This window comes from Pygocentrus nattereri, chromosome 24 (assembly GCF_015220715.1).
Source record: "Pygocentrus nattereri isolate fPygNat1 chromosome 24, fPygNat1.pri, whole genome shotgun sequence".
Classification (NCBI taxonomy): Eukaryota; Metazoa; Chordata; class Actinopteri; order Characiformes; family Serrasalmidae; genus Pygocentrus; species Pygocentrus nattereri.
This window is the reverse complement of record NC_051234.1, coordinates 6,868,977-6,894,297: the sequence shown is the minus strand read 5'-3', so window position 1 is coordinate 6,894,297 and position 25,321 is coordinate 6,868,977. Positions and strand designations below refer to the sequence as shown.

At 40.1% G+C, this 25,321-nt stretch overlaps 1 protein-coding gene across 4 annotated transcripts in view; it reads left to right on the top strand.

Annotated features, from left to right (window-relative positions):
- Window positions 1-420: 420 nt before the first annotated feature.
- rundc3b (RUN domain containing 3b) overlaps window positions 421-25,321 on the top strand; it is a 76,653-nt gene continuing 51,752 nt past the window's right edge. For 3 of the 4 annotated variants that reach the window (XM_017719804.2, XM_037533877.1, XM_017719802.2), the window contains exon 1: window positions 421-717. In XM_017719804.2, the coding sequence (XP_017575293.2) occupies window positions 635-717 (83 nt within the window). In that variant the 5' untranslated portion in view covers window positions 421-634. The remainder of the gene's footprint in view (window positions 718-25,321) is intronic. The other variant, XM_017719803.2, reaches the window with a different exon arrangement.

The following is a 25,321-nucleotide window of genomic DNA, read 5'->3' as shown; positions in this document are numbered from 1 at the left end:
CCTCATCAGCGGTCACAGGACGCTGTTGGCTGGATGTTTTTGGTTGGTGGTCTCATACTGTTCTTCAATTATCAGCACATAAAGTGGATGCAGAGAAACAGATGGACTACAGTCTTTATTCATAGAACTACAAATTGCACCTATATATTAAGTTGAGCAGCAATGAGTGTAGAAACTAGGAGGAGGCTTTAATGTTATGGCTGATGGGTGTGTATGGGTGCACCTTCCACAGGTGTAAATGAACACTTATTATTAATGAGACAGAGGCTGAATCCCAAATGGCTCACTATTAGTCACGTAGTGCACTACGTAGGGAGCACGGAGGCGTTTGAGACTCAGCCAGAGATTCACTCAATTGGGAAACTCCCTTCTCCCATGTGAGCGTGTTGTACTATCAGCCTCGGCGTGTGACTCCTCTAAGCTCCATTAAACCTGCCCCCTCCTCTTTCGCTGTGCTGTTCTCCGGTCTTGTGACTGGCTGCCTCAGCACTGCTGCTCTATCTATCCATCACTCAGTGAGTGGAGAGGAGCGACGATGAGGTAAACCTGCGGCTGCAGCTGCTGGAGAAACAGGACAGTAAGGAGCGGACAAAGACGGCAAAGGGAAAAGGCTAGGAAGGCAGAGGACCGAGGCATGGCATCCATAAACGGGGCGCGAAAGAAAGCCGCGGCGAGGAACCGAGCCGTGGAGAGGAGGAATTTAATCACCGTTTGCAGGTAAAGATCCGGAGAACGGTCCCTTCGACAGTCGGAGTTCGATTAAGCGGGTCTGAGTTGCCTCACTGCAGCTTCGCGGACTGTAATTACTGCTCGTTTTGATGTTTCTTAGTAAGAGGCTGTGCGTTTTTTTAAAATAGCAGTAGGGTGATTGTTTCTGGCTTTATGATTCTCTTTTAGGGGTCTTTTTTGTGTGGGAGTCCGCAAATGGACTATGAGCGAAGAGCGCTATGTAGTAGGATGACGTCATGCGGCTTCATGCAAATTGGCCAGGTGAAATGCTGAGAGAGGGTGTGAGAGAAAGTGTGTGTGTGTGTGTGTGAGAGAGAGAGAGAGAGAGAGAGAGAGAGAGAGAGACAGACAGACAGTGTGTTTGTGAGAGAAAGTGTGTGTGTGTGTGAGAGAGAGAGAGAGAGAGAGAGAGAGAGAGAGAGAGAGACAGTGTGTTTGTGTGAGAGAGAGAGTGTTTGTGAGAGAGAGAGAGAGAGAGAGACAGACAGACAGACAGACAGTGTGTTTGTGAGAGAAAGTGTGTGTTTGTGTGTGTGTGTGTGTGTGTGTGTGTGTGTGTGTGTGTGTGTGTGTGTGTGAGAGAGAGAGAGAGACAGTGTGTTTGTGTGAGAGAGAGAGTGTTTGTGTGAGAGAGAGAGAGAGACAGACAGACAGACAGACAGTGTGTTTGTGAGAGAAAGTGTGTGTGTGTGTGAGAGAGAGAGAGAGAGACAGTGTGTTTGTGTGAGAGAGAGAGTGTTTGTGAGAGAGAGAGAGAGAGAGAGAGACAGACAGACAGTGTGTTTGTGAGAGAGAGTGTGTGTGTGTGTGTGTGTGTGTGTGTGTGAGAGAGAGAGACAGACAGTGTGTTTGTGAGAGAGAGTGTGTGTTTGTGTGTGTGTGTGTGTGTGTGTGTGTGTGTGTGTGTGAGAGAGAGAGAGAGAGACAGTGTGTTTGTGAGAGAGAGTGTGTGTTTGTGTGTGTGTGTGTGTGTGTGTGTGTGTGTGTGAGAGAGAGAGAGAGACAGTGTGTTTGTGTGAGAGAGAGAGTGTTTGTGAGAGAGAGAGAGACAGACAGTGTGTTTGTGTGTGTGTGTGTGTGTGTGTGTGTGTGTAAGTGAGAGAGAGAGAGTGTAATAGTAGTAGTAGGAGACCTCAATGTCCTGTTTCTGAAGGATCACTCTTTTCTGAATGAGGAGATAAACACAAGCATTTCATTGTAAGAAGTTCTGGTCATGTGAATGAGTTCAGCTTTAACTACACTGATCGACTGCTTTGAGTTCTGTGGAAGAGAATAAGGCTGGGCTACATAAAAAAAAATAGATCTTGTGCTTTTTTTTATGGAAATATTATTCAGATTATAATTATTATTAAGACTGGGGTGCAAGGAGTCAGACATAAAAGAGCCAATCCCATAAGCTAAGACCCAATATGTGGGACAAAATTCTGAACAAAGTCAAAGTCTAAGAGGATTATTTCTCAGAAGCCATAATCCAGAAACAGGAGAAAAAGGCTTATAGGGGAAGTTCACAGATTTCTCAAAAATTCTCCCAAGATTACCTGGTTAAAAGTACTAAAGTATTTACCTTCAGTGTACTTAAGTATCTAAAGCAAAAGTACTAAAAGAGTAATTCTGCCTCTGATGTCCTGTTATCATTTTTATAACCAGACTGGCTTCATGAACTCATTTCAGGTGAAAATCCTCCAGCGTCTCTCTTGGTAAACCAGTCTTTTAATAGAACGTCATTAATTAGTGCCGCTGACGTCTATTAAAATAATCAGAGGCACAAAACACTGAAGGTAAACAGTTTCCATCAGGGAGAACCGAGTGGCTCTGAAATCACTTTTTACACACAAGCAAAGTTTCAGTTTCAGATTTATTTACAACTTAGTTCCAAGTTTAAGTTGAATAAAAACTGGCTTTAAACTCAGGATCACAGATGAGCTCCTTTACTATGTTGATCTGTAGGCGTCTGTTCATAAACATAAACCAGCCCAAACTCATTTACTATAAAATGAAATGGTGTTTGTAGAAATTCAGCAAAAAGCCGCGTCAGTCTCGACTGCATATGTGGACATATTTCTATATTGTGCTCTATTTACACAAAGTTAGGTTAGTTCATCATTTATGTTGAACAGACTCTCCCAAAATTTTACGCTGCTGTGCTGACATTGAACCGTGTGCTGCACTGGGTTGGTATGACCAACAGGTCAAAACCAGCTCTAAACAAAGTGACCGCTGGGCCCTGATTGGTGCTCTGGCTTTGCGCTTTTTTCGTTTTGACACGTTATGTTTTTATACACACAGAAACCAAAAGGAACGACAGATTTCTCAAAATGTAGTGGAGGAAAAAGTCAGATATTAGGCTTTGAAATGTAGTGGATTGAAAGGAAAAAGTCGCCCAAAATGGAAAAACTTCAGTACAGATAGACGAAAAAAACTACTTAAGCACAGAAAATAATTACAATTACTTAGTTACTGTCCACCACTGGTGAAAGGAACCAGATGTCCACCTCTAAAAGCTCTCTCACAGAAGGTTATTAGATGAAATGGTTAGATATCTGCTGCCTCATGTCTGAGATGTTGTTTTATGATAAAGATGTGATTTGTGATAAAGCTTTGGTTTAAAATGTATTTGAATCCATTAGTTTTAATACTTTCATGGCAAAGGGATACACACAGGGTGTTGTGAGGCAAAATAGTCCCTGAAGAGTTTTCTTTTGTCAGATTTTGTCAGATTTGTGACTGTTTTATCATGTTCAACAGTGTATATAAAACTCAGAAGACACATGCAGGTTCACTGATGGCTTTGGATATATATGTGTCGAAGGCATGGAGACCCCTGGTTCCTATCACCACTACTGAAAAGAAATCAAAGTCTTTAGGTTTCTCTACAATGAAACACTTCACACCAAACTGAATCACTGTTTATATCTCAAGGACTGAATTAGTGAGAAAAAAAATTGGTGGAATTCCTCTTTAAGTCTCACTCTAATTTTGAACAGTACTGAACCATGTCTAGGAGAAGCACGTTCAATTCAGAGAAGATCTCATTTGGAATACTTTCTTTCCTCTGGGAGTAACATTGATAAATGCAGGAGAAATCTGATTAGCTTTGTGAATACCAGCACTGGGCTTGTCTTCGTGAAGCCTCCCGGAGTCCGGACAGTAAAGCAGTAAAGTTATAGTAAATAGGGGAAGAATCTAGAACCCCATTTCCAAAAAAGTTGGGATGCTTTGCATAGAATGCAGTGATACGCAAATCATATAAACCATGTCTTTAAAGGAAAAGACAACATATCAAATGTTGAAACTGAGAAATTTGGTTGTTTTTTTTAAATATATGCCCTTTTTGAATTTGATGCCAACAACACATTCCATAAAAGTTGGGACAGGGGCATGTTTACTACCATGTTTCATCACCTCTTTTAACAGCACTCTGTTAGCGTTTGGGAACTGAGGAGATGCTGCTGTAGTTTTGAAAGTGAAATGTTTTCCCATTCTCACTTGATATTGGATTTCAGCTGCTCAACAGTTCAGGGCTACATTTGACATATTTTTAATTTCATAAGGCACTGAATGTTTTCAGTGGTCACAGGTCTGGACTGAAGACAGGCCAGTTTAGCACCTGGACCTTTTTAATACAGAGCAATGCACATAATATGTGTAATATGTGCACAGTGTGGTTTGATATTGTCTTGCTGAAATAATCAAGGCCTTCCCTGAAAAGGACGTTGTCTGGATGGCCGCATATGTTGCCATCATTTAGGTTGTATGTCATTCAGAATTAATGGTGCCTTCTCAGACGGGCCAGTAACACATGCCATATGCACTAATGCACCCCCCTCCATAATTTCTAAACAGAATTTCAAATTTTGATTTGTTGGACCACAGCTTTCACTTTCCTCTCCATCCATTTTAAATGAGCTCGGGCCCAGAGAAGGTGGCAGCGTTTCTGGATCCTGTTTTATATATAATTTCTTTTTTGACTTTTAGAGTTTTAACTTGTATTTGTGGATGCAGTGACAAACTGTGTTTACAGACAGTGGTTTTCAGAAGTGTTTCTGAGCTTATGCAGTGATTTCCACTACAGAATCATGTCTGTTTTTAATGTATTGCCATCTGAGGGCCCAAAGATCATGGCCAGCATATACTGGTTTTCAGCCTTGAAGAGCAACAGTTCTTTTCTCTTTTATGTTGAAAAATGTTATTCTTGAATTGTTGCACTATTTGCCTGTGCAGTCTTTCACAGTGGTGAACCCCCCCCCCCCCATGTTTTACAGTGGTGAACCCCTCCCCATCTTTCACAGTGGTGAACCCCTCCCTATCTTTCACAGTGGTGAACCCCTCCCCATCTTTCACAGTGGTGAACCCCTCCCCATCTTTCACAGTGGTGAACCCCTCCCCATCTTTCACAGTGGTGAACCCCTCCCCATCTTTCACAGTGGTGAACCCCTCCCCATCTTTCACAGTGGTGAACCCCTCCCCATCTTTACTTTTGAAACACTTAACATCTCTGAGACGCTTTTTTATACATAATCGTGTTACTGACCTGTTGCCAATCAACCACCAGGTGTTGTTTTTTTAAGCATTACACAACTTTACCAGCCTTTTGTTGCACTGCTCCAACTTTTTTGGAATGTGTTGTTAGAATCAATTTCAAAATGAAATTCAAAATAAAATTTCTCAGTTTCAACATTTGATATGTTGTCTTTGTACTAATTTCAATTAAATATAATGTTTTAAATGATTTGCATATTATTGCATTTAGTTTTTATTTACATTTTACATAGTGTCCCAACTTTTTTGGAAATGGCGTTATAAAACTATATCAGTACTCCTACTCTGAAAAATATGGGCCCTGATCTAGCTGTACAGAGAGGTCACGGAAAAACGCAATAAGTGACCTAGGAGGTGTCAGGTTAGGGCTGGAGGAGGTGCTATATTTGGGTTGGAAATATAATAATTCTATTTTTAAGATGTAAGCAAAGTCATTCAGAGTGGTTTGATGTGAAGTGCACTGTTTGAGAGAAACCTACCAGGTCACAGTTTAATGCCCTCTCACAGAAAGTAATTACATTAAATGGTTATGAATGTTACAAGTTATCTGCTGCCTGATGCCTGAAACATTATTTTAAGACCGATTTCAGATTAAAACATTTTATTTCAAACCCATTTGTGGTACAAAGGCCTAGAATGTGTTGTAAGGCAAAATAGTCCCACGCTTTTTTTATTATTAGTTTACTCTAGTAACATATAAAAATCTTTACATATGAAACCTCAGAAGATGTGGAGGCTCACTGGTCATTTTGTATTGGATAAAATGTCAGTATTTACATTGTTGATGTTAACCTGGTTCCTACCACCAATGGTATGAACAGTTTGTCCTGGGTGAGTTTGTCTAGAACAGAGTATTTTATATCAGATCATTTTTAATGACTCTCTTACATTTCAGTCATTGAAGTATGCAGATATCTGTGGAATTACCCTGTAAAATAGCCCTGAGGGTATGTTAAGTTAGTGTTGGGAATAAAATACCCATGGAGGTGTGTATGGTTGTGGCTGAAACTAAAATGATGCTGGAGGTGTGTTTAAATATGATCAGAGCTAAAACCACTATGTTCCCAATGTTTACTCTCCACTTGGAGTTTGGACTGAAAGTGTGGAGGTTTAAAAGAAAAGAACTGCCCTGCAACTCTCTCTACAATACAACAATCAAAGCCTGAATGATGACTGTAATGATTGATTCAAAAAAGGCAGATTTAATCATTGTAATGGCCCCCTACCTGTAGGCTACATAATGCGGACTTGAGTTAGTCTCACAGTGTGCTGATAGTCAGAAAGCCATGGTGTGCACTGTGATAAGCTTGTTGAGCTGTACTTTGTGGCTGCCTAAACTCTGTACAGGAGACTGAAGTGGGCCACCGACATCCAACCACTCAGGAAGCACATCTACCGTCACACGGCATTACTGAGGTCAGATGACCGTTACCTAAAAAAAAAAAACAACAACAATTCTAGGTTTGGATTTGTAACCATACTGTGCTGTACCAACCACCCGACCTCTAAAGTTATGCTGAAGTTTAAGGGCTTTAAGGCCAGGAGGTTTACCTCTTCCTACTATTATACTGCTACGCTACAGGGCACACTTGACCAAAGCACTTGAATTCTGGTATCCTGGTTATAATATGGTATTCCATATTTGTCGCTCTGGGACAGAGCAGTTTTTTTTTTTATGGAAAAAAAATGAAATGACTTAACCCTAGGTAACTTCTAGTCTTCATAACTTCAGAATGGTTTAAGCTACCGACAGTATACACCTCATGACATTTAGCAGCCCCGCCCCTTACTAGCTAGTCATGCCCTGTGGTAAACAAAAATGTTCCATTCCAACACAAATGTTTCCTATGTGGCTATATTCCCCACATAAACGTTGCTGGAACCTTTACATCCCAATAATATCATTTAGCATGTCCACACATGGTGGACAGCTATAGACAAGCATAGACCAACCTTGCTGGTGACCAGCAAAATCAACATATTTTGTATGCTGGCCAGCAGCAATGGAAGTGGATATACTGATCACCAAAATCAGCATATCGCTGCTGTCAGAAGAAAACCCTGTATCTCCAACATGGTAACTTTACAGGAGGAAAGCTTTACTTTTAATGTAAGTCTATGAAACCAGAATTTTGTCTAAGTCATTTTCTTTTAGTCCATTTGTCATGAAGTTTACATACAATGGAAAGGGTACCAGGTATTTTCAAATAATGTCAAAATCTGAAAAACATCAAAAATGGAGATACAAGGTTTTCTTCCGTCAACAGCGTTATGTTGTGTTTTGACACTGGTATGCTGGTCAACCAGTATGACCATGCTGGGGTGACTAGCTAAACCAGAACATGCTGTATTTCAGTAAGGTAGCCGTGTTGCAAGTGGGCTACATATTCAGCTGTTCACCTGCTGTGTTCTTTAAAGAAATGATGACACAGAAAACAATGCCAGATTAAATTTTCGAAAACTAATAAGGAAAGAATATGATCGATCTAGAGCAGAGGCAAGACTAAACGTTGGTGCTGCTGTCCGATGCTAGTGAGAACTGTAAAGGCACTGAAGTGTATGAAGTCGAAAGGTCATTTTGCTCTGTATCTGTTAGACATGTTAGAATATACACCGACCAGCCAGATTCAAAGTCTCTTAAATCCCCTTTCTTCCCCATCCTGATGCTCGGCCTGCACTTCAGCAAGTTGTCTTCACCACCTCTACGTGCCTAAATGCATTGAGTTGCGGCCGTGTGATTGGCTGATTAGCTATTTGTGTTACCAAGCAATTGAACGTGTACCTAATAAAGTGGCTGAGTGTACATTCTGGGGCCAAAGCTCTTGAGAGAACGCTGAAGGGAGTTGTTAGGCTGTTGAGTTTCAGAGCAGCTAGCTGCAGCTAACTTCTACCTAAATCAAAGACCCCAGTTTTAATGAGGATTTGAATTAGTCTCACATGCTTTGCTGAAACCAGAAAGCCACGATGTACAAAACAATAATCCGTTTGAAATGTTGCTGAACTGCTAAGCTGCAGATTGCTCTTTTGCTAATCTGAAAGCCAGTGCTTCCCAACTCCAGCCTTGGAGGCCCACCTGCACTGCACAGCTGCCTTATTGCCAGTTTCCTTTGAGAACAAGTGTTACACAGGATAGCTGAGACCATGGATATTCATACCCAGATGCCGTGTTGGGTCCAGCCAGGCATGTCAAACGCACCGCCACTTTGGGGTGGTCTACATTGCTGCTGGACTGCATTCAATACCATTATAGAGCAGCAGTTTAAGAAAGATACGGTCCAAAATTATACTGATTCAAGGATATTGCACTCAGAGTGGGACAGGACTGTATAACGGAGGGAACGCAGTGATCCACGCTCATGTTTGTGTGATGTATATTGTGTGTATGATGTTTGTGTAGATAGGGACGTGTGGTTGGTGATGCACTGAGAGCCTGTTGGTGTGATTTGTTTTTCCTCTGGTTTTATATTAAGCGTATTTCATTTTATAGCCTATTCACAGGATCTTAACTGTATGTAATAGTTACATATTTACAGTGATAGTTAGTGCTTTGTAGCTGGGTAGGTTATAGCATTCCTTAATCCGGGGATATTCATAATAGATCAACTTTAGCACCTTCTTACACCAACCTGAAGTTAATTTTCCTGTTTCACCTTAAATGGTCCAGCTTCAGGCACCAGAAAGTGAGGTCTGCACCATTTAAGGCGGAACGGGAAAATTTGAACAAGAAACTGGCAAACTGGAACCAAACTTTAGCTTCATCCCTCTTGCTGTGTTTCACACATTGAAGGATTTGCTGATGTGTGTGTTTGTGTTACTCACATTAAACTAAATTTTTAACGTCAGGTGCAGACTGAATACTTTCCTGCTGGTCCTGAAGGCTGTTTACTATGATCAGTTATTAAAGTAATAACAGAGGTGGACGAAGTACACAAATCATGTACTTGAGTTAAAGTAGAGACACCCAAGGTAAAATATTACTCAAGTAAAAGTAGAAGTTCCTTACTCTAGACCTACAAAAGTATTTTGTCTTCAGATGTACTTAAGTATCAAAAGTAAAAGTACTAAAAGATTAATTATGACTTTAATGTCCTGTGATAATTTTTATAACAAGACTGGCTTCATGAACTCATTTCAGGTGAAAGTCCTCCAGCGTCTCTCTTGGTAAACCAGTCTTTTAATAGAACGTCATTAATTAGTGACGCTGACGTCTATTAAAATGATCATAAGCACAAAACACTGAAGGTAAACAGTTTCCATCAGGGAGAACCGAGTGGCTCTGAAATCACTTTTTACACACAAGCAAAGTTTTAGTTTCAGATTACTTTGTAACTTGGTTACAAGTTGAATGAAAACTTGCTTTAAACTCAGGATCACAAATAAGTTTTCCTTTACTGTGTTGATCTGTAGGCCTCTGTTCATAAACATAAACTAAACATAACTAATTTACTATAAAATGAAAGTGTTTGTATGAATGCAGAAAAAAAGAAACGCGCCAGTCTCGACTGCATATGTGGACATATTTCTATATTTTGGTCTATTTACACAAAGTTAGGTCAGTTCATCATTTAGGTGACGTATGTGCTCCCAAAGTTTCATGCTGCTGCGCTGACGTTGAACCGTGTGCTGCTCTGGGTCGGTATGACCAACAGGTCAAAACCAGCTCTAAACAAAGTGACCGCTGGGCCCTGATTGGTGCTCTGGCTTTGCGCTTTTTTCGTTTTGACATGTTACGTTTTTATACACACAAAAACCAAAAGGAACGACAGATTTCTCAGAATGTAGTGGAGGAAAAAGTCAGATATTAGGCTTTGAAATGTAGTGGAGTGAAAGGAAAAAGTCGCCCAAAATGAAAATACTTAAGTAAAGTACAGATACATGAAAAAACTACTTAAGTACAGCAACGAATTACATTTACTTAGTTACTGTCCACCACTGAGTAATAAAAGCTACTGAGAGCAGCCAGTGCAACATATATTAACCAATGTCTGAGGATTATAACAAAACAAATTTGGTGAAAATCGGTTGAGCGAAAAGGAAGTTGTGGCCGATTTAATCCTGAGACTCATCGTCTCTCAGTACAAGTGAATTTGTTCACAAGCAGGTCTTGACCTTTCCAACATGGCGGACGCGAGACTCAAATCTTGAGACACAGTGGTGTTTGGTTTGTCTTTATAAGAAGCGCTTTTTAAAGGAATTGCTTGACCAGACGTTCTGAAACTCATGCTGTAAATCCTGGAAGTTAGCAGCCACATTAGCATGGCATCATTTGCATATCGGAAGTGGTGCTTTTTATTTTCCTTTATCGTCAGCAACATTAGCGTTTTTTTGACTGACCTGTCCCTGTAAGTAGATGAGGCACTTCTCCTTTTCTTAATGCTTTCATAAAAACAGGAAAATTCCCTGAATTGTAATCTCTTTATGTGTGATACCTGAAAGATAATTAGGCTATGACTTCATTGTTGCGTTGGTGGACGGGAATGTTTTTTCTTTTTTTTTTTTTTTTTTTTTTGTATGCTACATGTATTACCAGTTTGAGTGTTACTTGTGCTTTGTTGAAGTGCTTTGGTTTGACTCATCCACTCCAGTTGAATGCCTTTCACAACGCCCCTGCATTTTTGAGCATGTGCTTCAAATCATATTTGTTAAGAGAGAACCCTGGCTAGTTTGAACTGAACGGCCCTGTGAAGAAAGATCGTCTCCTGTAATCAAATTTGAATCATTTTTTCTTAAAAAATACATTTCTCACAGCTAGAAATATAGGGCTTTGGCTTTTATGGCTCTGTGAGGCCTGTGACATGTTCCTTGAGAATGAAAAGTTAAAATGGTTTCTAATCATTTGCCTAGAAATTTCCTTTCATTTTAGGAAGTAGAAGGATTTATTTCACAAAAACAGAAATCTTATGTTTCCTTTTCTGCAACAAATGGGATTTTCAGCAGCAGTATGCCAACATTACTGCTACTGATTGCTGTTTGGTGGGTGAGTGGAGCAGTTCCTTGGCTGTTCATGCTCTCTGACGTCATGAATGTACATTAGGCGCCATTATAAACTTCTATAACTCCAGTTCAAAAGCTCTTAAGTAATAAGAGGTCTTATTCGTTTTATGCTGTTTTGTGTTAATTAATTATTAATTCATGTATTCTTTTGTATTAAAAAGCATTACTAAATTATGATTTTGCCCAAATGGACTTGCTCGGGAGCACCCTAGGTGAAACTTTCATGGCCTTGGGCCTGAGAATGACTCTTGCTAATGTCATTAAGGCTACATTGACACAGCAGGTAAAAGTGGCCCAAACATGATCATTACACGAAATCAGATTTTTTGCTTTTTGGCTGTCTACACGTATATGACACATTAGTCTGACCTCATCCCGCTCCTAAACTGACCCGCATACACAAAAGAACTTCTGGCTCCTCTGGAAGTAAACAATCACAACTGCCAACGAACGCCAGTGGCTCCTGAAGGTTCAGCTTCACCTTCAACAGCATCACAGGGGCCATCATGAAGCTCATCACCCAGAATGTGTTCAAGCCTGCCATAAAAGTGCACGGCCACTTCTTTGGTTTGCGTCCTCAGATTCTTGAAATTTTACTTTCAGACTTTAACGCTGCAGCTTCGTTCTCCTCTGGCCACATTTGGACATTTCTTTCAAGATCTCTTCTAACACAGAGATGTTTTGGATGAGTCTCTTCTAATGTTTTTGTACAGAAACATTTAGCCAAAATGTACCTTATGAGTCTCAGCAGTGCGAAATTATGAAACGTGGAGTTGGATTGACGTAAACGTTGCATAAATTCTGATCTGGCTGTTGAGAGTCGCACTGCTGTTAATCAGCTACGTATTGTTTCAGTACCACATATGAAAGCGTCTTAAATCAGAATTGAATGTCAGATTCAATACGTTTTTGCTGCACACGACACATCTGTGTCACATATGAAGAAAAAGATCAGATTTGGGCCTCACACCTGCTGTGTGAACAAAGATTAAGATGCACCCGGTGGACTGAAGCTCACCAATAACACCAGGTTCAGTTTTGTTTCAGAGCCCATACAAGTTTGTATTATAATTTTTGATTTGTAATGATGAATCAGCAATGGCATATGTAGTCTAATTTACATATAATTTGCATAGCGGTATAACTTTGATCAAGTCTGCGTTAGAGGGAGAAGACACCTGCAGGTGCTCTTACCCCATTACTATTTCTCACTCTATCTCTTTCTTGACTCTTAGCGTTTTAGCCTGTTGGTTTCTTTCACTAAGCATTTGCCTTATTTAAGCTTTTGAGCGTGACGTTGTGTCTGTTTGTGTGAAGGTAATTTGAACCTGTTGAGATTATTTTGCTATGACTTTATCCATTCTTTCAGTTACGTTCCTTATTAATTTTATAATCTGTTTGACTTTGGAAATTCAGGGGTGGTCTTCTTAGGCCCAGTCCCATTTCACCCCTTACCCATAGGACTTAGCCCTTACCTTTTTGTTCTTGCATATTCACATCTAAGGGTAGGGTGTCCCAGTTAGAGAGAGAGTGGTAGGGTGTAGTGTTAGGGCTACATGGCCCTCCAAACTGAGGTTTTTCAGGGGCAACAATCCAGAGTGTTATGAGAATAAAAGAAACCTTCTTAAGGAGGCCAGAAAACCCACAAATGTGAGTGTTCTCTGTGAAAAAATTACAATAAACCGTTTTATTTCCTTGGTTTAATTTAAGGGCAGCAAGGTAGCCCAGTGGGAAGCACTGTCGCCTCACAGCAAGAATAGCCTGGGTTTGTTCCTCCGGGTTCTCCGGTTTCCTCCCACAGTCCAAAGACATGCAGTCTGTCCAATTGGACACGCTAAATTGACCCTAGGTGTGAGTGTGGGTGTGAATGTATGTGTCTGTCTGTCTGTCTGCCCTACAATGGCTTGTGACCTGTCCAGGGTTTATCCTGCCTTCCGCCCAATGACTGCTGGGATAGGCTCCAGTTCCCCTGCTCCTAGAAGGATAAGTGGCTTAGAGAATGTGTGTTTGGTTTAATGTCGTTTCAATGTATTATGCATGGTTCTTTTCTTCTTCATAGCAAGTAAAAAAATAATTTGTACTATGCTGATGTCTCAGTAGCTAGCTAAATTTATCTAAAAAAAAAAAATGAGCAGCATGCAAAGGAACATTTTTATTATTCAAAGCCAGCCAAGGGACAGCTGGTAGGTTTGCTTAGCATGTTGGATTAGCAACGGTGGTTGCAACAGAGTACTCAAGCACCTGTGCACAACCCTAAAAGAAGACTAAGCAGTAACCAGGGCAGAGTTATTATTTTTACTCTTAGCCAGTGCATCTCAAAAGACGCAGGCTCTGGTTAACGGCCCGTTCTGTTAAAAAAGTTCTACACCGACTCACACAGCAGCTAAAACTCTACAAAGCAGGCACTGTGTTTATGATGGTGTTTAAGGCTCTGCTTCATCTCAGAATGTTGAGCGCTAAAATTAACCATGAGCTCAGATGTGAAAGATTATGTTGACGTCGATGCATATTATTGCGTTTTAAAATCTTGCCATTTTCATTTTTTTGTCCGTAAAACCCATTTAGTGTGCAAATTCCTTAAAGATTTGTCAGCCCCTTTCTGGCACTGTCCTAGAAACTGTCCTAGAAACTGTCCTAGACATACTAAATGTTACCGTAAAAATACTTATGGTTTTAAATATAAAACATATCGATATTTACCGATAGTTTTGTCCTAATTGAAAGCACTAATCATCTCAGCACTATATTAATAGCTTACAGGAGCCAAAAAAGTTACTTGAAGAAGCAAGCTAGATCCCAGACCCATCAGAAGCAGGTTTTGAAGCTGGCCACTTTATTAGAAACCAAAACTTTGTACCTTTCTTTCTTCGAGTTGTTGATGCACAGTTTGTTTTATCCATCCTTTAGCGCAGGGGTCACCAGTGTTACCCACAAATGTGTATTGCTCCATTTGTTTAATCAGTTGCTCTCAGTCTACAAACAGTTGATTTAGTTAAATGAGCCGTGCTCCTGCTTGTTTGGGATGAAAACCTGGAGCCACACGGGCTCTTTGCAGATAAGATTGGTGACCCCTGGAATAGGCTTTCATCAGTGGTCATTTTATGACCAACGAATTGCTCTTGGCTGGATATTTTTGGGTGACGGACCACTTGACCTTGGAAAAGACATTGACGTGTGTGATGGTCGTTAGTGTAGCTGTTGTGAACAAAGGAATCAGAAACCTGGATGGATGGTTCAGGTCATGTCTAAGCTTGACCTGTCGTCAAAAATAAACATATTCATAGTAAAAGTACTAAAAAGAATAAGGCTGTATAAGTGAGTCTTTGATAAGATGCTATGTAAATGGCTTTGGAATAGTTTATAGATTATAGTTAGAGGTTCAATCATGTGACTCAATGCCATGTCGAGCATCTTTGAAGTAGGAAAAGCCAGCGTGGCATGGTGCCAAGCTAAATACCCACTAATGTCAGACACCCATGGGGGACCCAGCAGGAGCTTCTCATTGTACAGGCTACTAGTCAACACGGTTTTGCAAAGGCTATTCACTGGTTTCTTTCCCCCAATAGACTTGACCACCAAGACGGAGTGGGTGTTATGTCTGAAGTGGAGTGAGGGTGAAATTAAGTTCTTGATACAAAGAACTCTGTTTCTCCAGTGCGCAGTACATTCAGGCATTTTGTTAGAGGAGAAGTGTTTTTCTCTTTCAGTAGATAATTCTGCAATGTTCTAGTCGGTAAAAAAACAGGAACTTGTGAAAGTAGCTGGGGACAGTTGTTTTAGGAAGTGATAAACATCTATATGTTTCCTTTTTGTGACGATGACTATGATTAGATTCTGAAGGGCCTGTGGTCAACACCCCCCCACCCCCCAGCCCCCAACACACACTGATTATAACAGTTTTCACTGTCAGGGCAGATGCAAAACCTTCTATCTCCATTTTTGTTGTTTGTCAGTTTGTTTTGATGTAATCTGATAGTGCCTGTTGCCCTTTACATTGTGTCTAAATTTCATGATAAAATGGACCCAAAGAAATGGCCAAAAATGACTTGGAAAAAATTCTGGTTCCATTGACTTGCATTAAATGTAAAGTATTTATTTTTCTTCTCATGTAAAGTTACCTTTATATAGAGATGAGGTTTTCTTCTGACATCAGCAATATTTAAGCGACTGTGTTCTGATTGGCTGCCTTGCATTGTGCCTCAATTAAAAAGCAGACTGCACTGAAATATGCAGTAACAACACTCCTCATCACTTCTGTCACGGCCTGTGTGTACAGAACCATAATGAGTTTAAAGCGGTTTGTTTTTGCAGCTTAGTTGTTGTATGGACTGTGGAATAAATGGCACATTTTGAAACTTTATTCATTTTTATTTTTTATTTATTTAAACAGGAAGTCCATAATGTGGGCCCTTTTTAAGGACTGGTTTTCTAGCTTGGCCCTAGACTCCTAAAAGGACTGTCAGTGGACAATCCCAGTTTAGGACGTAGTCTGTTTAAAAACTTGATTTATCTACATCTGAAAAACAGTCCCTTTTTTGATTGCAGGGAAATGAAACGTTTTTCTGTTATTGAAGTAGATTGCGTTCTGCAATGTTCAAGGCAGTAAGCAACAGGAACTTGTGAAAGTAGTTTGAGGCCTCTTTTACTTCTTATATCTTTTTTGTTAAGACATGTGATTTGTCCTAGATTTGAAGCGGTCTATGTACTGCATTCATTTTCATGCAATGTATTATTATTATTATTGTTATTGTTATTGTTGGTTGACAATACCAGTAGAAAATGTAGCCTATTTAAACACGCAGTTTAATCTGCATCTGAATCCCTTTTTACCTAAGTCAAAAATATCAGCTGTTACCAGTTCCAACCAGCTTTCTGAGTCTCCCTGTACATTACAGTCCAAAGCCAAATCAGCCAAATTCAGCATCAGAGTAGAAACAAACATTTGCTTCCCCAGACACATGTAATGAGTCACTGACGGCATCTTTTTCATGGTGTTCATGCATCGGCAGAATGGTTGACCACTTTTGGAGGACAGCTTCATTCTGTGAGCTGAAAGAAACCCGTGACTGGACAGCACTATTGTAGATAGACAAGAAATCCATCCAAAAGAAAGGCCAATGGTAATGTCCAGTATTTTTCAGATACACATACACTGAATATGAACTTCATTAAAACCACCTCGTTTTTACACTCACTGTCCATTTTATCAGCTCCACTTACTGTATAGCTGCACTTTGTAGATCTACAGTTACAGACTGTGGTCCATCTGTTTATCTGATACTTTGTTAGCCCCCTTTTACTCTGTTGTTCACTGGTCAGGACCCCCACAGGATGACCACAGAGTAGGTATTATTTGGGTGGTGGATCATTCTCAGCACTGCAGTGACACCGTTGCGGTGCCTTATGGCTCACAATGTATGCATCATTCCATCACTGAGATGTAAACAGAGTATTTCAGCGAGGTTTGATCTGAAGTGGTTCACTGTAGAGAAATTTAGACTCAAATTTTGCCATGTCTACAACACAAATATAGCCATTTTATTTACTATGTATTATTATCCATTTCTATCTCCTGAGCTCCTTTCATATTGGCAGTTTTTATTATTCTTTATGCTGTATTCTATTTATTGTTATTAACTTTTCCCTTAGTTTATTGCGTATTAATAGTCCATGTGCTGTCTAGTCTGTTTAGACTGCAGCGTGTCCACTCACAAGCCACATTTCTGGTATGTGTAACATATTTGGCAAAATAAAGTGAATCTGACTCTGATTTATGGAGAAATTAAGAAAGTACTGGCAGCTTATACTATAGAAATTAGCATTGTGCTAACAGCAGGCCTAATTCACACAATTCAAATTGTGATGAGTTGTTAAGTATCTCTACGTTTCCAGAGCAGGTAAACGGTCCGAATCTGATCTTCTCACCAAATCCGATTTGTTTGTTTGGCTGTTCACATTCTCGTTTAAATGTGATCTGTATGCGACATCAGTCTGAACAGGTCAGCTCCCAAACCGACCCGCATGCGCAAAAGAACAGAGCTTAACGAGGCTCGTCCAGAGGTCAACAGTCATGATGGCCAGTGAACGCCAGTCACTCCCACAGCTTCAGTTTAGTCTTCACCAGCATCACAGGAGCGATTATGAAGTTCCAGTAGTTGACAGCTGGACTCATCACCCAGAATGTGCTCGAATTCGCCCTAAAAGGGCCACGTTATTCAGTCACAGTCGCTTCTTTGGTTCGTGTCCTCGGATTGTTTAAGCTGCGTCCTCGGGGTCCTCTGGCCGCGCTTGGCTGGCTCATTCGAAACCTCTTGAAACACGGAGCGGCTGCAATGAGTCTGCTCTAATTTTTCGGTACAGAAACAGACTGAATGTTTGAGTCTCATGACTCATGAATCTCGTCGCATGAATTCTAATCTGACTGTTCAGACTCAGTCGCATTGCCACTGATTGGATCCGGATTTCAGTACCACATATGAAAGCGTCTCAAATCGGAATTGAAAATGTCATTCAATGTGTTTCTTGTCCTCACAGGCATGTGTAAAGGCTGAGGCCATATTTTGTGGTAAAAAAAAACATGTTTTTCTGCAGGTTAAACTACAATAATCTATACGTGACTGAAATCTATAATTTAAATGATGTATGATGATCCATCCATCCATCCATCCATCCATCCATCCATCCATCCTCCAAGCTGCGTCTCCCTCAGGGTCACGCGGGGGTGCAGGAGCCCATCTTAGTGGTCATCGGGCGGAAGGCAGGATACACCCTGGACAGGTCGCCAGTTCATCGCAGGGCAGACAGACAGACAGACACATACATTCACACCCACACTCACACCTAGGGGCAATTTAGCGTGTCCAATTGGCCTGACTGCATGTCTTTGGACTGTGGGAGGAAACCAGAGAACCCGGAGGAAACCCACGCAGACACGGGGAGAACATGCAAACTCCACACAGAAAGGACCCCAGTAGGCCGAATAAAATATGAAATATATAATAAAAGTTGTGGTCCTCAGGTGTTGTGTCACTGGTGTTACTGCATAACGGAAAAAAAACTGTTATTTTGAAATATCACTGACATCACTCGACTTCCTTTTATCCATTTTCTGAGGATCTATGAAGAAAAGCTCATGGTCAGTCCACTGTGTCTGTTCAGTTATCAGACATTTTCTCATTTAGCTCATGATTTCATATGAAGCTTTTAGCCGAAGTCACTGGTGTGACCGACTTTATTCTTAGATAATTATGAAAAAATAGAAGACAAATGGATTAAATTAAGTTTTAGTTGATATTCCATGATTGACAGCATGTGGTTTGAAGTTCTGTAGCAGAGATTTTGTAAAATGCATTTTGCATTTAAAATGTCACTGGTGTTACTTTTCTTATGTGGAACACCAATGACGACCAGTAACATCACTGACTCCTATGGATGGATAGAAATTTGGACGTTTCTGTAGAATGACCCAGCTGCTTTTGTCATTTTGATGTATAACAGTATGTCATTGGGGTGGGTGACCTGTCCAGGGTGTATTCTGCCTTTCGCCCAATGGCAGCTGGGATAGGCTCCAGCACCCCATGCGACCCAGAGGGCGAAGCAGCTTAGAAGATGTGTGTGTGTGTGTGTATGTGTGTAGACGATTGGAGAGGGTCCCTTTGCTTGCAATGTATGCAGTGTCAAAATATTGTTGTTTTTTTTTTTTTTTTTTTTTTTTTTTTTTAAGCTTCATTCTAGAAATATTTGGTCCCCACAAAGACCCAAAGACACATACATATACACATACAAATGTAGCTAATCACACACAGAAATGTGAGCACATATAAACACAGCTCTAACGTCTGGCATTTAGGCTGAATCAATATGTTAGACTGAACTGTTATTTTATTTATGTGTAGCTTGACTTTACTTTCTGTTGAAGCAGTTTTTCGTAGTAACTTTGAAAGGCTGGACAGAGAGGCACGTTTTTGGCCCCGTTTTTATGTTTTGTTGATTTGGAGAAGGGAAATGTCAGAAGAAATTAGTTGTGAAATGTCACTCCGTATCCTGGCTGATGAATGCTGATGCACACAGAAGAAACAGCAGAGAGAAAAGATGGTTATGGATAAAAAAGATGTTCATTTCACACCATAATTACATCTGATGGAGACAGGTGGGGTGCAAGGTCTGAAATGATGCATTCATTTCCCCTCAGAGGATAAAATGGATTCAAAAAAGTATTTCCTTTTTATATACCTCTGGAAGTGTGTGTGTGTGTGTGTGTGTGTGTGTGTGTGTGTGTGGTGGTTTTGGAGGTTTCTGAGTGAATTCGTTACTGGTGGTGCAATAGTTGAGCAAATGCCTGATGCTTGGCTCTAGAAGATAATGCTGTTTACTGATGCCGGTGCATTGATCTCCTCTTCAAACCCATTTTCTGCTTTCAAGTGTTATGAAGGTGTCCCTCTATAAACACCCACATGCTGTTTGTCTCAATAGCAGTAGATAATGCTACATCTAGCTCTTTTTTGTCTGCACTGTTGAAATCCTAGTTCGGCGAAAAATCAAATGTATGCTTTTCCTCTGATGTTAAATGCACTCGAACAGTGAAGAAAAGTTTGGTAATTGAAATATTTTTCTTTCGTTTTATGCTTAAGCTACAAGGCCAAAGTATCTAAAGCAATAGAGATGTATACCGTGCCAATTAGCATTGTGCTAACTGCATACCTATCAAACATAGCTGGTCAATAGCCAAACTGGCATATGTTGGTGTTTTGGACACTGGTGTGGTGTCCACCTCAACCAGCACCAGGCCATAAGCCAGCTTGGACCAGCATGGAATTCATGAAGCTGAAGTTGATGTTTTCTGTTCCACCTTAAATGGTGCTGCAGCTTCTTGCGTATTTCTGCTGTTCACCATTTAAGGTAGCTGCTGCATCATTTTAAGGTGGAATGATTTATTTCTTTTGGTGATGTTTATTATCTCCTGGAAGCCTGAGGTACCGGCAGTGGTTGCATATATAAAATATGTGAAATTATATGAACTGATGATGATGATGATGATGATGATACTATATGAGTAATATGAGTTTTAATGAGTAAAATATCAGGTTGTCTTGGTTAAAACTGAGTGGAGTCGAGGATTCGGGCGTTACTAGGATCTTTTTAGCAGAGTGAAAATGGACAAAAGCTGATGCAACGGTTTTAGCTACGTTTGTCCCATAATGATTATCATGCATGATGCTAACTGAAGGATATAGGCTTACTTGTTAGCTATATTAGCCTCATAGCTCCAATGTATATCTAAAAAAGCAAACTTGTGACACACAATTTTTTGTGTGACTGACTAGAATTGGGGAAATAAAGTCCAAAACTGTGTAAGTTTAACTTTTCACCAAACTGTTAAAGGGGAACTCTGGTTTGGTTTGGTATGAACTGCTTCGTTCTAGAGAAACTTACTCAGAAATAGAAGGAATTCTGCACAGTGGTGCTGATAGGAACCAGACATCTGAAGACTTTAATACCACCAACAGCGCTCACAAGAAATGAAATGATTACAAATATGCTGCCTGATGTCTGAGACATTGTTTTATGATAGTTCTCTGATAAAGGTCTAAGCCATGTTTTTATCCCATTCATGGAATAGGGGCAGATTAGTCCCCAAAGAAAAAATTTTTTTTCCCCCCAGATTTTCCAGATTGTATGTCAGTACACGTACACAAGGTTTGAAACGTTTTTCATAGAAGGAATGCGCTTGGGCCTGGAATTAGAGGTCTGTGAAGGCCTGAAGACGTCATGGAAAATTCAGCTTTTTTTTTCCTCACCAAAATTTGTCCGCTTGGATGTCTGCCCATTAGTCCACTTTGGCAACACTGAATGTGCCATTACTGGTGACCTGGAGGGTTTGGGTTCTCTGTCCAAGTGAAGGTGTGTGTGAGGGAGGGAGAGGGAGGGATTGTTATGGACTGGCAAAAGCTACTGATATTCTGCTTATTCACAGTAAAACTGCTCCCTCTGTCTTGTAATCAGTCTTGATGTTTCGGTCTTATAAACTGTTTCCATGCTTGATTTTTGAGCCATTGGTTTAAAAGACATCAACATATGGACCTGCTTGCATTCAGGCACCTGGTCATAACAAGTCAGATTAATCATTGTATCATTTAAAAGACAAATTTCTTGTTTTTCCCTTAACCTTTCATCAACATGTAATGGCATTTGCCTTTTACATCACTGTGCACCAACCGTCAGTCAGATCACAGTGACATCGGGACAAATATAATATCAATTTTACTCCCCCTGTCCACCAACCCCACCTGTCGATGAGAGAAAATACTCATTTAGCTCAAAGATCTTGTACTTTTCACTCTGAAAGAACATGTCCCATTACAAAGGCAGTTGACTTTAAGCAGTTTCATTCAAAATGTTTCATGTTAAGAAAGACATAGACATAAAATTTGTAGATGGTTTTTTTTCATCAACTCTCAGTCTAGAAGTGTGACTCAAACCTGGACCAATAATCAAATTTATGTAATTTCTATCTTGTGTAAGATAGACAGTGGTACACTGAAGCTCTAATGCTGGTAAAACAAGTAAGTAATAAAAACAAAAAATCTAATAAGCTCATAAAATTGACATTGAGGCCAAGTTCAGGCCTAAAAATGACTGCTGCCAACCTTTCAGTTCAACATACCTTTTGTCCTTTTTTGTAGATAGCAGTATTTTCTACAATGTCAGAAACCTCGCAAATATGGAATATTAGTTGACGTGGTTTACTTAACAGTGTAATCATTTGAGGCAACTATGTGATGATCTAGCACTGTGCAAATTGCATGCCTAATTACTGGGTCACACCCCTCCGTTGCCAGGGCCCTGTGTTCCCAAGAACCTAAGAGAAACTATAAGGAACCATTTCTTCAATAGAAATGCGCTTGTCCTTGGCTAACCCTGCTAGAAAACCCAGCATGGCTGGTCACCAGCAAAACCACTACATGTTGTGTGTTGCATACTGATACGTGGGTCAACCTGGGTGACAAGCTAAACCAGATCCAGTCCAGCATAAACTGGTTTAGACCAGCACAGGACATTCCTTGGGTTTTTTTCCACAAGGAAGCTCACCTCAGGGATCTAATTAGCTAAGCAAAACTCGCAATGCTAATTATTTTTTCAGAAGTCAGACTCTACTTAAATATTTTTTAATAATTGTTTTGTCTGGTTTAAGTGTGGTGCTTTTTTGATGTTGCTTTTATCTAGCTAGTGAACGAGGCAAGTTATACCTGTGTTAAAGAGCTCCATGTGAGATCTTTCTTAGCCGCTGCGATAAGGCTCTACAACAATTCTTACTGCAAGGACGGTACTGATCTCCTGCTGTCTGAACTGTGCTGAACCACATTACTGTATCTCCTCTCCGATTAATACACACTGTGCAATATATCACAACTATTACTGTATTGACACTTTCACTTTGCACTGATGCAACCCTGAGTTAGTTATGTCTGTGCTTTTAGTTTACCTCATACCACTGTGCCTGCTGTCTTGCAAGTACAACAAATCTGTCTCCTATGCCATATAAATATGCAAATAGGTCTACTTTTATATTATTTCTCTTGTACTTTAACTTATGTCTAGATTTCTTTCTATTTTTCTGCATAGTATATATACGTTTATATGTGCAGTTATGTCTTGCTACTAAAACACTGCAATTTCCCTCTGGGATCAATGAACATCCATCCATCCCATTCCATTCCATTCATCCATAAGCATGACCCCTCCATGATTTGTTAAGGATGTTGGCCATCTCGTTCCAGTGCTGCTATAAAAATGAAAAACTCAAAGCAGACACAGCATCACCTTCAGACTTGCTGTTTCAGTATATGCGTCACTGAACTGTCTTGTATTTCTGTTTGCTCCTCTCAGATTTCATTTAATTTTTTATTTTTTTTTAATTGGTGGACTTTTTTTTTTTTTTTTTTGCTGCCTCGATTCCCTGTTTAAATTACCTGCACCTCCGTTCACCTCATCTGACTCCCTGCATTACATGACTCATTTCTTTTTCCGCTGTTAAATTACTGAGAGCTGTAAAGGAAATCCATCCATAAGGACATGATGTTTATCTGAAGAAAAGTGATGATTTTGTTTGTGCTGGTAATTTTTTACAAACATACACCTCGTATGATCAGCAGATCTTTGCACAGCTCTTCGTTATCTCTGTGATGCTACACAGTGGCTGCAGGATCTTCAGGCTTCTGGAGGGAACAAAGCAAGATTTCAAGTCCACAATCAAGCATGTCTAATAAGATGAGACACTCCTATCAGAGAACTGGTTAAAATGATCCAGCTTACTGAGAGAACCTGCTTTTTTTTTTTTTTTTTTCTTCTTCTTCTTCCTTCAGATGACCTATTGGCACATGGTCATTTGCTGAAATGCTGCACTGAGGATTTAAGGATTTCAATACAGCATTGAATAAAATGAGCAGTGTATGATTTAAAACTATTCTTATCTGTCCATCTGTCTCTTCCAAGCATCTCTCATTTGCTGTCAGTCGTCTGAACCTCCTGTCAGTGATCAAGACTAGGTATCTGGCTGAATCTAGTCAGAGTAGTGTGAGCAGGAAAGTTGGTGGGGCTTATGCCACACGCCCACACTCAGTGCGTTTACATTTTAGTTTTAAAAAAACGATTTAAATATTAGTCTTCTGTATAATGTATTTACAAATTTTCAGGTAAAGTGGCACGGTGTTTAAAAAAAAATCAGCGGCATAAAGTTTGAGTTTTACTTTACGTTTACGTCTCATTATCTTCTGTGAGTTTATTGGCTGGTTGTAAAGCAGAAATCTGATTACTGTCTGATTACTGTTATCTGATGTGAATTTTTGGGACTTATTTTATCGTCTAAAATCGAATCAAACCTGAAAAAATATCATCATACCTCCACTATGCTGGCATATAAACACAGTCTAAATCAGAAATAGTTTGATCAGCCAATCACACGGCTGCAACTCAATGCATTTATGCATGTAGAGGTGGTCAAGACAACTTGCTGAAGTGCAGGCCGAGCATCAGAACGGGGAAGAAAGGGGATTTAAGGGACTTTGAACGTGGCGTGGTTGTTGGTGCCAGACGGGCTGGTCTGAGTATTTCAGAAACTGCTGATCTACTGGGATTTTCACGCACAACCATCTTTTACAGAGAACGGTCCGAAAAAGAGGAAATATCCAGTGAGCGGTCAGTTGTGTGGACGAAAATGCCTTGTTGATGTGAGAGGTCAGAGGAGAATGGGCAGACTGGTTTCAGATGATAGAAAGATAACAGTAACTCAAATAACCAACCAAAATCTCTGAGGAACGTTTCCAACACCTTGTTGAAAGTGTGACACAAAGAATTAAGGCAGTTCTGAAGGCAAAAGGGGGTCCAACCTTTTACTAGCAAGGTGTACCTAATAAAGTGGCTGGTGAGTGTATATTAGGAGAGATGAATTCAATTTAATCTGCTTGTCTGAATGAAGCCTCTCTGGTCTTTAGTGAGTGATCTGTTCCTGGACTAAAGCTATGAAAGGTAATGAGGTATGGCCGAGCTGTTTTGGAACCTGATTCATGAGCTCCAGCTGCTCCCTGGTGTGGTCACCAGAATAGGAGTGTGACGAGACCGCTGTTCTTCCTTATCTATTTTTAAAGATCGTCTGGCTTCATCTTGTTCCAAGGTGTTGTTTACCTCTCCCATGTTTAAAATGGAGCAGGGGTTCAGTCAGACTTTCTCCAGTGTTGTCTCACTGTGTCTACCTTCGTGTTTGCTTGGAAGCAGCTGATAATGTGATATTTTGATCTCCATATCATTTTACAAGCGATACAATGAAAATGTGTCAGAAATGTCGACGTCAATCGGCTCGTTTCAGTCACGCTGCTTTATGTAATGACGTGTTTCTTTATGTAATGATGTATATAAGCTTTATTGATTCAAAAAAGTGTTTCCTTCTCTTATTTCATGTTGCAACTTGTGTTCCTTTGGCTTTCCCAACTTTCCCACAATCTCCTAATAAAGAAATATTACTTTTTTCAATAAAAAATGTATCCATATTTAGAAAATATTACTG